This window comes from Diorhabda sublineata, chromosome 5 (genome assembly GCF_026230105.1).
Source record: "Diorhabda sublineata isolate icDioSubl1.1 chromosome 5, icDioSubl1.1, whole genome shotgun sequence".
NCBI classification, from domain to species: Eukaryota; Metazoa; Arthropoda; class Insecta; order Coleoptera; family Chrysomelidae; genus Diorhabda; species Diorhabda sublineata.
In genome coordinates this window covers 17,765,022-17,781,403 of record NC_079478.1, presented here as the reverse complement: position 1 = coordinate 17,781,403, position 16,382 = coordinate 17,765,022, and the positions used below count along the sequence as shown (strand labels likewise).

General features: G+C 30.9%; 1 protein-coding gene across 7 annotated transcripts in view; it reads left to right on the top strand.

The window, feature by feature from the left end:
• Positions 1 to 16,164, top strand: part of LOC130443697 (glycerol-3-phosphate acyltransferase 1, mitochondrial) — a 57,869-nt gene extending 41,705 nt beyond the window's left edge. For 5 of the 7 annotated variants that reach the window (XM_056778449.1, XM_056778451.1, XM_056778450.1 and 2 more), the window contains 9 exons: positions 3,953 to 4,281; positions 4,400 to 4,633; positions 6,462 to 6,688; positions 6,750 to 6,946; positions 7,002 to 7,158; positions 11,019 to 11,203; positions 11,394 to 11,729; positions 12,010 to 12,304; positions 13,509 to 16,164. In XM_056778449.1, coding sequence (XP_056634427.1) covers positions 3,953 to 4,281; positions 4,400 to 4,633; positions 6,462 to 6,688; positions 6,750 to 6,946; positions 7,002 to 7,158; positions 11,019 to 11,203; positions 11,394 to 11,729; positions 12,010 to 12,304; positions 13,509 to 13,678 — 2,130 coding nt within the window. In that variant the 3' untranslated portion in view covers positions 13,679 to 16,164. The remainder of the gene's footprint in view (positions 1 to 3,952; positions 4,282 to 4,399; positions 4,634 to 6,461; positions 6,689 to 6,749; positions 6,947 to 7,001; positions 7,159 to 11,018; positions 11,204 to 11,393; positions 11,730 to 12,009; positions 12,305 to 13,508) is intronic. The other 2 variants (XM_056778448.1, XM_056778446.1) reach the window with 1 other exon arrangement.
• Positions 16,165 to 16,382: the final 218 nt, after the last annotated feature.

Genomic DNA, 16,382 nt, shown 5'->3' with positions numbered 1-16,382 from the left:
AAACCTATAATAACCAGATAACTAGGATAAGAAGTCACAACAATAAACCACATGAAATTTCACGGTACTTCAACATCGACTTTAAACATGAAGATACATAGACTACGTATTGGGCATACTCGACTGATTCATAAATATTTAATGATAGTTTTTTGCCCATGTTAGTACTGAAAAACTCAGCTCATTTAAAAACATACTATTTACAATAGTCCAATAAATGCGGCTGGGACATTTGCTCAAAGAATTTTTAAAGATTCTTCATGCAATCTAAATAATTATCGTAGTAGTTAAATTAATAAAGTTACTAATTATACCATCATTGTTCCAAGTTTCGGGACACGTTAATTCAAACTAAAAAAATCATCCAAAATTTATTATTGTAGCAAACTCTAAACTATTTTGAAGTTTATTTAGCCCACTAGAAGATGTCGCTAAGATGTTTGTGAGTCAAGGTTCTAAATTTTGATGTTATTCTAGACAGAGCCGCTTATAATATCGCGTTATTTTTAGTTTTCTATCAAATAGTAATGAAGTGGTATGTTTTGAACGAGAAATACGTGAAGGTAATCGAAAATAAATTTTTATCTGTCATTTGTTATAAATATCCAAAAATTAAGTTGATTCTTACAAAATATTAAGATTATATTTCGATATAAATATACGTGTATAGATAAAAAGAAATCTACAATACAATTTTTTAGAGAATTTTTAATCAAAAAAATACTAAAAAATAAGATTTATTGTCCGCAGTTGATGACACATAAATTAAATTGTCTTTCGCAACATCAGTTTTTGAAAAGTAAAAATGCATTAGAAAAAAAATCACACATTGATGGGCCTACTGCCTGTTTACGAAACAAATGCTCCATTTAACAGGCGCGAAATTCAACTGGTAACTGGGCTTTTAAACGGACATGGTAATCCATCTTCAATCTGTGGGCATCATGGACAACCTGGAGTACAGGTGGTGTATGGAGGAGGAACAAACTGAACACCACGTCAGCGGTGAGTGCCTAGTACTCACAAGTGCGCGGTTCAAACACTAGAGCAAGCCTCACAGTCAAAAGGTTCGAGACAAAGTGTTTGATCGGCTTTTCGAATGAAATAAATAGTGTGACTAACTAAGAAACACACGTTTTTTATACCAAAAATCGATTTCATCCATCATTGTAATCTTCTTCAAGAGTTATACAATCATGTCTTTTTTATTAAGTAGTGGTAGTTGATTTTTATTCTTGATAACTTATGGGGTGAACTATAGGGTTATTAGACACGATTTCCTTTAAAAGCACACCATTCTTTTCTTGGATTAGGAAATCTTATACAAATCAAAAATGAAAAAATATCTAAACTATACAACAAACACCGGGAATTTGGCTATAAATGTATTAAAACCGATATTATTTTGTCCTCTTTCTAAAAACATATGATTCATGTGGGCAACAAAAAAGGGGAATCAAATATAAATTTCACATAGGAAATTTTATTTTTTAAAAACTTTATAGGCACAAAAAAGTTACAATTGTACAAATGAATGAACTTAATTAATTTCAACGATTGGATTAACAAGATTCATTAAAATGATATTTACAATACTTCTATTTATAATAAAATAATTGCTGAACAATTATTGATAAAATATGATCTTTTCATGTTTTAATTTTTAAAGAAGTCCGGATTTTTCTAGATGTAGCTAACCATAAAGCTACTGCTATATTAAAAGACGGCATTAACTTTATTAAAAGCACTTTATTAATGGCGCCTTGAGCACGTGCGTATATGTCGGATTTATCACATGAAAGACCCGAAAAAAGATATAGTAACAAACGAAGATGATATGAAAAAATGTAGACAATATTTTAGAAGGAAATGATATCAACGAAGCGGACAACAAAGAGACTGAAGGACATGCAGGAGTAGTAGAAATCTAAAAAACAAAAGAAGAGATAATAGAAAAGAAATACTACAAGCAATTTAAAAAATAAAACTCTAAAATCACCAGAAATATAGATTAAATAACAAAAGAAGTGGTAAAAACGACTGAAATGGATATAACAGAGACAATAAAAATTATAATGGACACATGAAAAGGGCCAAAAGATTAACAAGTGGTAATAATTACAATATACAAGAAATGGAACACAAGAAACTACAACAATTATAAATAAATCAAATTACTAAGTAAAGACAGAATATATTTACCAGAATAGAATACATACTAAGAGAAAAACTAGATAAAAAACATAGAAAATTCAAAACAAGGATTTAGATAACAGATATAAACCTCGTAATTAGACAAGTATCTGGAAAAGTAATAAAAGAAGACGGAGAAATACAAAAAAACAATGAACGTAGAAAGGAGTTTTATATAAACACACAAAAAATTATTAGGCGAAATGTATCAAAAATGTTCAAAATATTAATGATGTATTATAAGCCCATTATTATTAACCATAATGTTACTATATGCAAAAGAAAGTAATAATGTTGAAATTTGAATTCAAACTTGAAACTATAGACAGTCTACAGATAAAAAATATGAGAATAAACGAAGACGAGACTAACACAGTGATGTATCGAAAGAAAGAAGACTTATAAGATAAAACTAGAATAAGCAAGAGTAGAGCAGGTTAAAAACAAAAGATAAACGAGAGGGCTGCAGCGAAACTAGATCATTTAAAGCAATTTAAGACACAGTTTCTAGCTAAAAAGGAAATACCAAAATAAATAAAAACAGAAATATATAATTTAATTTGGATAAGGAACATGGATACTTAATCAAGAACAAAAAAATGGAAAACAAAGTACAGAAATAAGATTTCTAAGAAAAATATAAAATAAAACAAGATATAACAAAATTAGGAATAAAATTCGAATTTAAAACCAATTCAAAAAAAAATGAGGGAAGTACTATTAGGATGAACTTACAAAAACTAAAAAAGAAGACAAGGGAGTTGGTCAGAAGAAATAAAGATGGGATAAATACAGGAACAGGATATAAAACAATAGGACAGGATGGAAACAGAAGCCCATGCAATGACTCTAAGAAGCCTTATACGTAAAAAGATAGAAAGGCATCAGCTACACTTCTTTTAAATGATTTGCCAAATTACTTTTAGTGTTAGTTTTCATATCATACGAAGAAATGAAATCAAATATAACTCATTTCCGTTATTTTATAATTATAGAAAAGTTTTAGTAATCTACTCGCGGGTAATAATTATCATTCATTCATTTGATTACTTCTCGCCTATTCTATCATCGTAAGCAATAACCACCATTACTCGCTTGTTAGAAATAAGCATTTGTTTCATCTTGTCCAATAATTTTTCTTAATTCGAATCCCGTTACGAAGGACATAATTTCGTATATTACCATATACCAAATTTTTGTTACACGTTCACCTTCTATTGTTTCAAATAACGAAACAGAATCTTTTTAACCTGCACCTTTTTGAACTAAACTATACCGATTTACATAATATTATTCTAAAACTACATGAAATTATTCTTTGTTTATATTCGTCTATGCTTAACTTTGCGAAAACACGTGAGGATTGTTTAACTTTGAACAAGTCATATTCATGATGCCGCAACAATTGTTATGTACTTTGAATTGATTATTATAACAACATTTAGGAAATTTTCGGTTAAAGACTATTAAGGTACCACATTTCGACCAATTTTAACATCATTCATAACTTTTGATAATGTACCATGAACCTTATGAAATATTTTAATGCGTTCCTACATAAGATAAATAATTTATCATTAATTTAGTACTTGTTTGGTACTGTTTGCTTGAAATAATTTTAATTTCCCATAAACAGGTAAATACTTTCTCTATAGTTTCAAATGTAGAGGATATAATTCGATAATGCATCAAGTTAAAACATTAACTATACAAAAAATGTATTATGGACAAAATGTATTGAAAAAAAAATTTTTTTCAGGAATCTCTTGTGAGTAAAACCACGGAATCACTGGTACTAAGGAATATTCTGAACTATCAACTTCCAACGAATAGTGGTTTTCTAAAGCACACTTTCTCGCATTTATATCAAATATGTCAAATCAAGACATATCAGTATCCTCAAGTAGCCGACCTCGTACTAAGAAACAATCGTTTGAAACAAGCTATCGAAAAAGCAACAGCTGAACAAGTCCAGGATGCTAATAATACCGACGAAGAATTTTACCAGATGTTATTGAAACGTAACCAAAAACGAGCGAGAAAATTATTGTTTGATATGCGGTCCACGTTATCGGATTTTTTATTGAAGTATGTGTTACGTACTTTTCATACCCATCGTATAATACAAATAGAACTTTTTATATTCAGCGTAGCACATAAATTAAATTACACTTTGTTGTCAAACTCTGTATTATATTTTTTGCAGGTTCACATCTTGGGTTCTATATAAACTACTACCTTGTTTCTTAACCTCTGTCGCAGTACATCCTGGACAAGTGGAAATGCTGAAAAAAGCTGGAAAATCGAGTCTTCCTTTGATTTTCTTACCATTGCATAAATCACATCTTGATTATATATTGATATCGTTCATTTTATTGAACAATAATATAAGATCGCCCCTTGTGGCAGCTGGTGACAACTTGAGGATACCATTTTTTGGGTCAGTATAAAAACAATTATTATAAATACAAGTCAGAAAACTGTGAGTGCAGTCATTAAAGCGAAAAATAGGCTAGAAAACGTGTTTAATATTAAGGGGTGAAATTGTAAAATGTTTTTGTAACACATTTATCTCATAATAAAATCATTTTCAACCTTAGAACCCTTGCAAACAACCCCTAAATTGAAAAAAAATTCTTTGGTATGACATAAAAAGATTTAAGTAAAGAGTAAATCATATTGTTTGTTCTCTATCTTGAATATCGAATTTTTAAGCCCAATTCGACCTTTAAAAACAACCCCCTGATAAAAAAATGTATTTGCATGAAATGAAAAGGATTCAAATTCTCAAAAATGATTATTATATTCTCAAGCTTTTCAACCCTTAAAACTACCCCTAAATTGAAACAGTAAATTTATATACTTACACATTTAAAAATAATTTAATTATAGAGTAAAAAAATTACTATTTATTGAATAAAATATAAACTCACTAGTTGTCTAAAACTGTACCAGATTAAAATAGTAATACATTTTTAAAAAATCTACAAGAGCATGACAATGCATAAAAAACCCAAAGTCATAATTTTCATTCAATTTGCGGAAATATACTGGTGACATTGTATAGCATATATATTTAAGAAATTCAAAACGGATAAATGGAGCAGGAGCAGATCACCTGACTTTTTCGTGGTTTGCCCCACTGAGCAATACACATACTTACCTTCATTAAAATGTGTTATATCTACATATATAACTCCTTCAATTTTGAGGCTATCACAACTTATGAAAAACCATTTTAAAGATAATTAAAAGAGCTACAACTTTTTTCATTACAATATATAGTGAAAAACCTTTTATTTTGAAACGGTGAAGGGTCAAAGGGCTCGAGAGACTGTGATTGCGCAGCCGCGCACTTTTTTCTTCTGTATTTGTATTCTGTTCTCCAAATTATTTCTTACTTTGCGTTTTTCCTTTCATTTATCTATGTTTCCACAACGTTTTTCTTCCTAGTATGATCTTTCTTCTTTTTTATAAGACTTGATGCCATTTGTCATCGTTTCCTTGTTCTTTTTTCAGTCTACCTTTAACTTTTTATCTTATTTTTAGTTCTCGAGTGGAATTTGTATAGTAGTGTCTCCATCGGTCTAGTATTTATTCTATATCTTCGCAGTTGATTATTTCTGTATTTGATCGCTTCTATTTGCTTTTTTTTACTTCTTAATTATTAAACTACGTCCAACATTCTTTTGTTTATCATGTGTTTTTATGATCTGTTCCCTAAATTATTTCCAACTTTGTGTTTTCCTTTCTTCTATTTTGGATTCCACAGCGTTTTTATTTGTTATCGTTTCTTTGTTTTACAGTCTACCTCTAACTTTATATCTTATTTGTAGTTCTTGAGTGGAATTTGTATCTCCATGGGGCTAGTATTCTACATCTTTACAGATGATTATTTTTATCTTTGATTGCTTCTATTTTCTTTTCTCTATTTTTATTCTTTTCTTTTTATTTTATTATTTAATTTTTTAACTATGTCCAAACTTCAATTATTCATTTTGTGTTTTTGGGATCTATTTTCTTAATGATGTGCAACTTTACGTTTTCCTTTCTATTTATTTTCACTGCATTTTTCTTCCAGATATAGTCTTTCATTGTATAAGATACTGAAAAGTTAATACCTTTTGTCATCGTTACAGATTAGAAAATTGTATTGATGATATTGAAGATAAATTCTGAAATATTTTAACTTCCAAAAATGTCCCCTACGAATATTCGATTTTAAAACGTTTTCTTTGAAATACTAGCTAATGAAATATTTTGTTTAGGTCTCTACTTCGTGGTCTCGGTGCGTTTTTCATTAAACGTCGCGTAGATCCAGTTATGGGACGAAAAGACCACATATACAAAGCTGTTTTACATTCGTATATGAATACATGTTTAAGAGCCGGACATAATATTGAATTTTTCTTGGAAGGTGGTCGTACAAGAACAGGCAAACCGTGTATGCCAAAATATGGTATTCTCAGTGTTATTGTAGAAACATTTATGGATGGTAAGTGATAAATAATACAAATGAAGAATTTTATACAAAGAAAATAATGTTTGTCTAACAGGTACTATAGAAGATGCCCTTTTGGTACCAGTAAGTGTAAATTATGAAAAACTCGTCGATGGCAATTTTATTCGGGAACAATTGGGACAACCTAAGGAAATGGAGACTTTTGGAAATGCAGTCAAGGCCATATGGAATGTTCTAAATAGTAATTACGGTATGATGAGGATAGATTTCAACCAACCTTTTTCATTGCGGGTTAGTAAATTTCGTTATATTTAATTCAGGTAATATAATTTTTTTATTTTTATAGGAACTTGTTAAAACATTCAACGTTAACCAAAAAATGGTACCTTCTGGACACAAATCTTTACAAACCCATCCAACTAGAGGGAGTTTATATGGCACAGACGTAGTATCTGAAGAACACAAATTCATTGTAGAAAGCATGTCCAAACATATAATTTATGGTAATTATATTCATTACGATCATGTGAACATGTTTCGCATTATTATTGTTGATAGAATTCAATAGTGCAGTTGTAATGCTTGAGGTGAGAGCAACCAACAGAAGGGATGAAAACACCAGAAATCTTGTATAATCATTTTATTACAATCTTATAATGAATTGCACATTTTTGACTTCTCATCATGCCTATATATCTGTGAGACTGCGTCACAAATGATTAAACATTAAGTATCTGTATTGATTTATATTAATGATTCATATTATTCCAAAACTGTTTGGTTGAAACACATGAGATATTGTTATGTTACATAACCTAAAAATCACCTTTTCTCCGCTAACTTAATTATCTTGATTTGAAATATGTTTTCTAGCTGCAGTTAATGTTGAAACTGAATGTCCTAAACAAATGTGGCTTGGCTATTAAATTGCTTTTTTATGGAAAAAGCAAGCACAAGAGGGTAAACCCTTTTACTGTGAATATGGATTTTCGAACTTCTGTAGATTGTAGTGTTCAGGAAAGACGTTCCTTGGTAGCTGATTCCACAGGTTTGCTCTGCTCCAAACAAATGAGTCCCGATAAATTGAGATTTGAGCGTCTATAAGCGCACTCTGTGTTCATGAGCCACGTCTGCCTATCGAGTAGGTCTTGCAAAAATTGCTCTAGGCGGTATTATGCTGGATAGCTCGGAAGAGTATTTGCCGTGGTAGTATCGGTTAAACAGAGTCAGGTGTGCGATCTATGCTTTAAACTGTCCAAGTTTCTGTTCAATTCTAGATCACCTATAAGTCGAACTGATCTCTTCTGTATTGATTCGACATCTTCAGGGTATGGCTATTGCGGAGTATATAGCCTTTTGGCCTTGAAGAGGGTTCCAAGTTTTTATGATGCTGCTTGGCCAAATCTTGAGCTGCAGTGCTAGCCTTCTTTCCTGGGTCTTTGCTGCATTAAACTCAATCAGATTGCTCCTACCCCACTCTAGAATGTTTTTAAAATCGGTATTGATGGTGGTGATCTGTTGATGTCTATGAATTTGGGTGTTAGCCTAGTTTATGGGGGCAGTTGATTTGAACGACGACACCAGTGTACTATCGTCGGCGAATGTACAGGAGAAAGAGATTCGGTGACAAGATGCATAACGATAACGACCTGGATGGAGGCACTAAGCCAGTCAATAAATGGGAACGACGAACCTTACGATCCTCAATTATTTAGAAGATTGTCATTCCAAACCCTGTCAAAACCCTTCGATAAGTCCAGTGCGATTACTCTAGATTCCCCATATTTCTCCATAGTTTCAGTCCATACGTCGGTGATATAGGCGTAGTGATGCTCGCAGACTTGAGATATTTCAAGATTTGCTGGTTAATGATCTTCTCCATGACCATTTCCAAGGGCTGGGACTAAAGCAATCGGACGGTAGTACCTTCTTTTCAAGTGCTGTTTCCATTATTCTGTTGCCGATACCATAGAAGGATTCGAGCCCCATGAAGGGCTTGTCTGCCCTCGCTTTAGCGAGCTTATCAGATATTTCATTTCCCTTCATTACGGTGTGTCCCGGAATCCATTGTAGGGTAACTTTATTTTTCGTGCCTAGCTTGTTTAATTTTTTCAATCCATCCCAAACGAGTTTGAATTTTATGATATTGGAGCTTAGAGCTCTAATGGCTGCTTGACTATCGGACAAGATAATAATCTCCTGTTTGCGATAGTTCTTCTCTAGATTGAACAGAACGCATTTTTCAATTGCATAGATTTCTGGTTGAAAAATGCTTGGTGCGCTGCCAGGCTTTCAGAGTCTTTCCTTCTGGACCCGTACACTCCTATTCCAGTTCTGTCTGCTGTTTTTGATCCATCCATATACTATTTAATGGCATTTCTGTTCATTTCTTGTATGGTGTTTTGACCCCACTTATTTTACAGTTACTATTATTGAGGTGAAGTTTTTCTCAAAGCTAAACTTTTTCGATGCAACGTCCTAAGGCATATCCCAGGGTTGGTCATTATTTAGGAACAGTATATCTTTGATGATTCCATCTCTGAACATTCTAAGTGATGTTTTCTCTGCCACGCTTTCTAGTGCCTTGCAGTTATTGTGTTTGTGAACGTTCAAGAATGTGTTTGAAGAACCTTTAAGAATATTCCAGAGAGAATCATATTGATGTACGAGCCCCGTCCCATTTCAGTTGGCCCACTTAGAAAAATTCGAAATTATTAAACTTTATTTTAAAATGCCAAAAAGTAACTGTTAGTAAAATGTTTTAAACTTTCAGTTTTACGTCTAAAATAGGTTTTGGATGAATATTGTCAAATATTTTGAATGATATTTAACATGATGGAAATAGATAGGTCTTATTGAAAATAATTTTTTTTGCATATACAAGGGTTCATTGTTTCCAAAATTGTGTTCAAAGTTTCATTAGGTCTAAAATACGCAAATAATAAAGTAGGCTGTGTAAGTATATTTTCACAAAATATTTTTATTTAAGTGACAGATAGATTTTTAAAATAATAAGGGTGTGTATAACTTTTAAAATGGGTAGAGGAAAAGTTATTGATGGAAAAATTCGATTAATCATAATAAACTTATTCAAAAATGGGAGAAAGAAATCAGAAATCGCGAAAGTTATGAACATCAAAATACAGTGTTCGAAACATAGTTCTCTTGTATAAATCAAATGGTTCGATTGTCACTAAACATCGGTACGTAAGAAAATCGAAATTGTCAGACAAAGATAAACGAGCGTTAAAAAGAATAATTCAATAAAACATCATCATATTTTTCTAAATTTAAATTTTCGTTACATATGCCAAGGAAAGGCCATTATTGACTCAAATTCAAAAGAAAAATAGACTTAAATGGGCCAAAGAGCATAAAAATTGGCATTTTGAACAGTGGAGCTGTATACATTGGAGTGATGAGTCTCGTTTTGAAGTTTGCGTGGGTGACGATCAAAGTAGAGTTATTCGACAAAAAAATGAAGCTTTTCATCCAGATTGTTTGAAGTGGTAAGTAAAATTTCCGGCATCTGTGATGGTGTGGGGCTCGATATCTGCAAGGGGAGTGGGAAAACCGCATTTCATAAACGGAATTGTCAATACTGAAAAGTGCCTGGATATTTTACAAGAATCATTGTTGCCAACAAGAGAAGTAACTTTAACCGCTGGAAAAGCCTTTATTTTTCAGTAAGATGGAGCAGTATGCCATAAGTCAAAAAATGCCTTAAAATGGTTCTCAGACCACAATATTCCACTTGTAGAGTGGATTTAAAGTAGTCCAGATTTATCACAAATAGAAACACTTTGACATGAAATGAAAAAGCAGTTGCATGCAAATCCAGCTAGAACTGTCATGGAATTAAAAGAAAGACTACAAAAAATTTGGGATGATTTTACTCCCAAATACTGCCAGAATTTAATAAACACCATGCCTCAAAGAATTACGGCTGTTATTAAAAATAAAGGGGATGTTACGCAATGGTAACTTTTAAAAGTATGTTTAATATTTAAGCTTTTCTGATTACATTTGGTTTTTGTTTTTTTTGGTTTGTACTTATAACATATGTTAAGACTTGTAACTCCTGTAAAAGTATAAAGTGCCCAAAACGAAACAATTTGCCGGTTTTTAATAGCTGAAAAAGCAGTAATTAGTAATTTTTTCAATTGGGCCAACTGAAATGGGCCAGGGCTCGTATTAGAATTTGAAAGAAAGTGGTCATTAAAATTTCAACTCTTCTATCACATATAGATAACATTTGATTTCCTTCATATAAAACTGATTGTATCCTTCAAGGTTTATAAAGGATTTCCAAGCAATTTTAATATAAATTACTACTACTAGTTACATAGAAATTTTCTTTTAGATTGTGCAAAATCAACTTCAGTAATGTCTACAAATGCTGTAGCATTTTTACTACTTACTAAATACAGAGAAGGTGTCAGTATTGAAAGGTTAGTTATAGCATTAGATGATTTGAAAAAAGATCTGCAATATGCTAGGAGAGATATTGGCTTCAGTGGTGATTCAATAGATGTTATAAATTATGCTGTAAGTATTTCTGAAAAAGTTTTTTGTGAGTTTATTCTATTGGAGTCATTAGTACATGTCAAAATCTCAAAATAAGCATACTAAGTTTCATATATCCCTCATGTTATAAAACAGACTGAAGAGTAACGAATCCTAGTTTTCCAAATTCAAGGAGATAATAGTTAAGATACCTACTGAACTTATCTTTCAGGTAGATATGTTAGGTCCAGGATTAGTTAGAAAAGAAAAAGTAAATAATGAAGATATAATCAAACCTATAGCGATATTGCCCAACGTCATAGAACTAGCATATTATAGTAATACTTTAGTTACACATTTTGCTCTTGAATCGGCAATTGCGATAGCGATAGAGGCTTTAGACACCACATCTGGTAGTGTGGTTTATCAAGATTTAATGGAGAACGTGCTAGAGATCTGTGATATTTTACAGTTTGAATTTTTATTTTGCAAACCATGCCAAAACATTGAAGAAGTCGTTGCCAGCTGCTTAGACGATTTGTTATATAGAAAACAAATATTTTTGGTGGTAAGTGTTATTTATTTTTAGTTGATTTAACCACTTTCTATATCTACGAAGATGGTCCCTTAAGTACCTGTCCCAACAAAGAAAACACAACAATTTTGGAAACAAATATATTTATTATTCAACGTAATCTCCTTTTAGCTCCTTATATTTTTCTTAGCGATGTTCAATAAGTTCTTAAAAAGTGTTGAAAGAAGTAACATAATTAAAAAGCCACACTCAACTATAAATTCCAGATTTTTAAAAAAATACTAAATATATAACCATATTTTTGATGTTGCAGGATGAAGATGAAGAGACAGATTTAATTAAAAGAAGCAGACGATTAGCAAAACAATTTGATGAAGACAATGAAGAAGAAAAATTTCCACAGAAAATATATAAAATGAATCCCAATAAAGAAGCAGTAGACATTTTAAAATATTTGAGAGTGCCTGTTATACCTCTATTGGAAACTTATGCTATCACTGCTTTTACATTGGAGAAATTAGTTGGTCGACAGCTGTTTGAAAATGAATTGATACATGAAGTATTAGAAGAAATGAAGGCAGAATTATCTTGTGGTGGTATAAAATATGGTAAGTAGCTTTTAAAGAAATTGCTAACGCTTTTTAATCTGCTACACTACAAAGATGGCACCACAATTATTCCTCTATTGACATAATCTTGAACATCAGAAAGTATTGGATAGTAATCTCTGGAAATAAAACTAAGATGTTCTATAATCCTAAGCATTTCTCTAAATATTGTAATAACGAAATATCCTGTATCTCATTTAATAGGAATATTTGCCATTTCAAAAATATGAATATGTTATGTCAACATTTAGAATATTACTCATTCCTGTGGTTTTTTGTTACCAGAAGATATCTAGATATACATCAAAGTAATTATGGAGTGTAGAGGTATGTATGTATATGTATATAAAGATTTGGGGTCTCTTATAAACTGCCACTAAAAGGATCTATTGTGTTCACCTCTCTTCTCTTCTGTTTCATACGCTCCTAGGTGTAGTGCGCTGGAGTTCCGTAGTGTTTCACACATCGAGAGAATGTGGATAGAGGGTTCGTCCTCTGTGCAATAAAATCTGCATGTTGCATTATATGGTGGGTCTAGTGTCTTCAGGTGTTTGTTTAGACGACAGTGCTCTGATAGAACTCCTGTTAGTATTCGTAGATTGTTCTTACTTATGTTGATATAGAGTAAAGGTAAGGAAAAGTATATAATATGGGAGAAAAGTTGAAAAAAGTGTCCAGCTGAAAACCTTCCAGAATGGCGCTGGTGTAGACAAATGGTATGGCATGAATGTAGCAAATGTAGTAGAATTGAAGTATACCGAATTTAAAAAAAATTATATCATTTGTGGTTGAACATTTTAACGACTTGTGTTATAAAATTTACCCTGATTCTAATGTGGCACCACCCGTTTCTAACTCATTTTGACGAACACTTTTACATACACTTAGACAATTTTCCTAACCTCCATAAAAATAATAAATACTGGAACTGGTACTTCTATATAGATCTTTTCAATTATTCGGATAGATGGCTTTATTAATGATATCTGTTCACTATATACTGATGTTTCTTTGTTATTAGCAAATTTACATTGTTATTTTATGCGTATAAAATAAATAATGCAGTTTAAGTATAGTAGTTTATGGCATAGCGCATTTCACTTTTTGATAAGATTATTTTTTTCTGTCAATTTTTTGTAAATTTCTGTCTTGTATTCACATTTTTCTTAGTAAAGTAGTAAATTGATTCTATTCTATTTTTCAGCTGAAAGTATATCTGTTGATACAATAAAAAATGCCCTAAAACTTTTCCAAGATTGGCATATACTAGAGTGCCATTCAGAGAAGAAATTGAGGCTATACTATCTCGTAGAAGAACGAGATAATTCTGATTCCGTTTTAGCTCTATATCAGCGAATAGAAAGATTCTTATAAAATAAATGAATTCTTGTATATGTGGATGAAGAAAACCAACGGTATTATTTCACTTGATGTTTTATTATTACTTATAAAATAGTAATCTGGATCATTCAACAACACAACTAGTAGTTTGTAACTTGGGCAAAGGTAAAAAAGATTTAGAGTCTGTATAAACTCAAAAAGAGGAAGATAGAGGGATATGGTAAAATAATTTTTGAATCGGTTGCTCTATTCGTTAATATGCTCATTTTGTGACAAGTTGTAATCTATCAAAATTATTGTGATTTTAGATATATCATTTAATAACACGTGTCAACACAAAATTTGACTTTGACTCCAATGTATAAAATTTCCATAGTTTAGGTCGTAATTACAGGAAAAAATATATATATAACATAAAATAGTTTGCTCTTGTATTTAGAAGATCGACTAAACGATATTTTTCAAAATTTGTGGTTTTAATGTTTAATTGAAGATAGTACAAATAAATATGTTTCTAATTTTTATCAAGCTTTACTATCAAAATAGCTTACAAAAAAGTGAAAAATACTTAGCTTACACTTTTACTTTTTGTTATATGTTCATAAGTACTTTCTCTCAATAATCCCCAAATATATTCTCCCATCATGTTTTCATTGTATTGGCCTTGATAACGCTTATAATGTCCTGATGAAAATGTTCTCCTTGCTCTTCTGAATATGCTCCCATATTGTTTTTAAATTTATCTAAATGGGTGTGGAGCATATGAACTTTCAATGACATCCTGCAACCCCATGGCATTAAACTTTTTTAGCATATCTTCAACTAACTTTTCGTAGTTTTCAGCTTCGTTTTTCCTAAAAATCCAGAAACTACTGTTTAAAAACTGTTCTAACTTTAAGTACGATTCAGTAACTTTGGTAATTGTTTATCAGCAAAAATTTGCCTAATTTGCTTACCAACAAAACCCCTGCTTTAACCTTTACTTTTTCAAGTATCCAAAAGCTTCTGAAGTTTGATAGAACTTTTTAACAAATTGTTTCATCAACCCTAGCTTAATGTGTAGAGGCGGCATTAACACTTTTTCCAATTCAACTATTGAATCATATTTTAAGTTTTATTTTCCGACACAAAATTCTGTTCTTACAGGCCATGACCGTTGAATATAGTGCTTAGCATCCGTTCTGTAGTCCCATAAAAAATTCGACCAATTTGAAATCTCCAATCGACTGCCAATTATACTTGTCATAATTTACTAATTTAAGCAAAATTTTAACACTTTGATAATTATTTTTTAAATGTACTAAATGGAAGAGATGGAAATTAATTTTTGTTGTGTAATGAAACAGCTTTTAAGCTTTTTATAAAGTTGTCAATGAATAAACGCCATTCGCTAGGAATGCCAATTTATTCGAACATACCTTTTATATTGTTACAAAAACAAAGTCAATTTTCTTAAAAAATGTTTCATGCTAAGTTCGCTGATCACTGTGATATTAACATCAGCATGTAAATTCCACTGTTTTAAACGTGAGCCTAAAAGCTCTTCTTTATTTTTTGGTAATTTCATATCTCTTATTAAGTCGTTTTGATGCAGGTAAAAATGCCTTATCAGAATTACTTCTGTTAAAATTAAGCGATGAGCTACTTTCAAGGTCGGGATATTCAATAGGTTTTGTATTTTTTCCTGTAAGTCTTTGACTCGGATTTACAATGCAAAAGTAGCAGTCATGGATGTGGTCTTTCGGTTCTCGCCATATTCTTGGTATTTCAAATTTCATAGACCTTTTCTCACTTCGATACTATCCTGAAATAAAGTAATAAAAATTAATATATCTATAAGATTTGATTTAAAGATAAATTAAAAATTGCCCCCTTTCCAAATATCTTTTACAATGTGGAGCCCATGTGAATGTAAAAACCCACTCTGATCACGCAGTATTTTCAAATATATTACAACTAATTGAAATTAAAAAAAAAAAATAAAATGAGTATTATTTCTATAAGTATCACAAAAGCAAACTTTATATTTAAAAAAGGTATTTTCTTTTCGTTTTTGTGTATACTTGACCGAAAAATCATAATATAAACTTTAGAACCAAGAATGAAAATTTTTTTGTTGTCGTGTAATTAATCTTTGCTTTATTGGTGCATTTGTACTTCATGAGCTTAATATTATATAAACGAATAAGTGTTAATCTACCTATATGACAAATTTTGTGTTTTGTTGTAGAGACATTGATAAATAAAATTATTCTGTGGACTCAAATATATTCTTCAATAGTATCTGTGAGTTAGTGAAAATACTGTTAAGTACCCATACCATATATTAGTTTAGTAATAGGTTTGAAGTTCTGTATAATTTTGTACATTAAGAGTTATGTGGTTGCGTTTTTTTATACAAATTGCTAAAAGAATACTGCATTTTATTAATGTGGAATACTGTGATACATGATTTGATATGTTGTCGAATTGGTATTTTCTTATACATAAAAGTTATTGAATAATAAATACTTTGATAACAATGATTTCGTTTTATTATATTAATAACCCACTTTGATAAATTGAATATTAGAATTTCATCTGATGATGGAGTGTAATACTATTCTATTTGCTAACATCGCTTTGAATTATAATATAATAAACTGGAATATAACACAACTATCGGCAATACTTTTTCCAAAACAACTAAGTTCAAGAAAAACAGTTGAAATTATGTTGTAAGTTATTTTGTAAATGG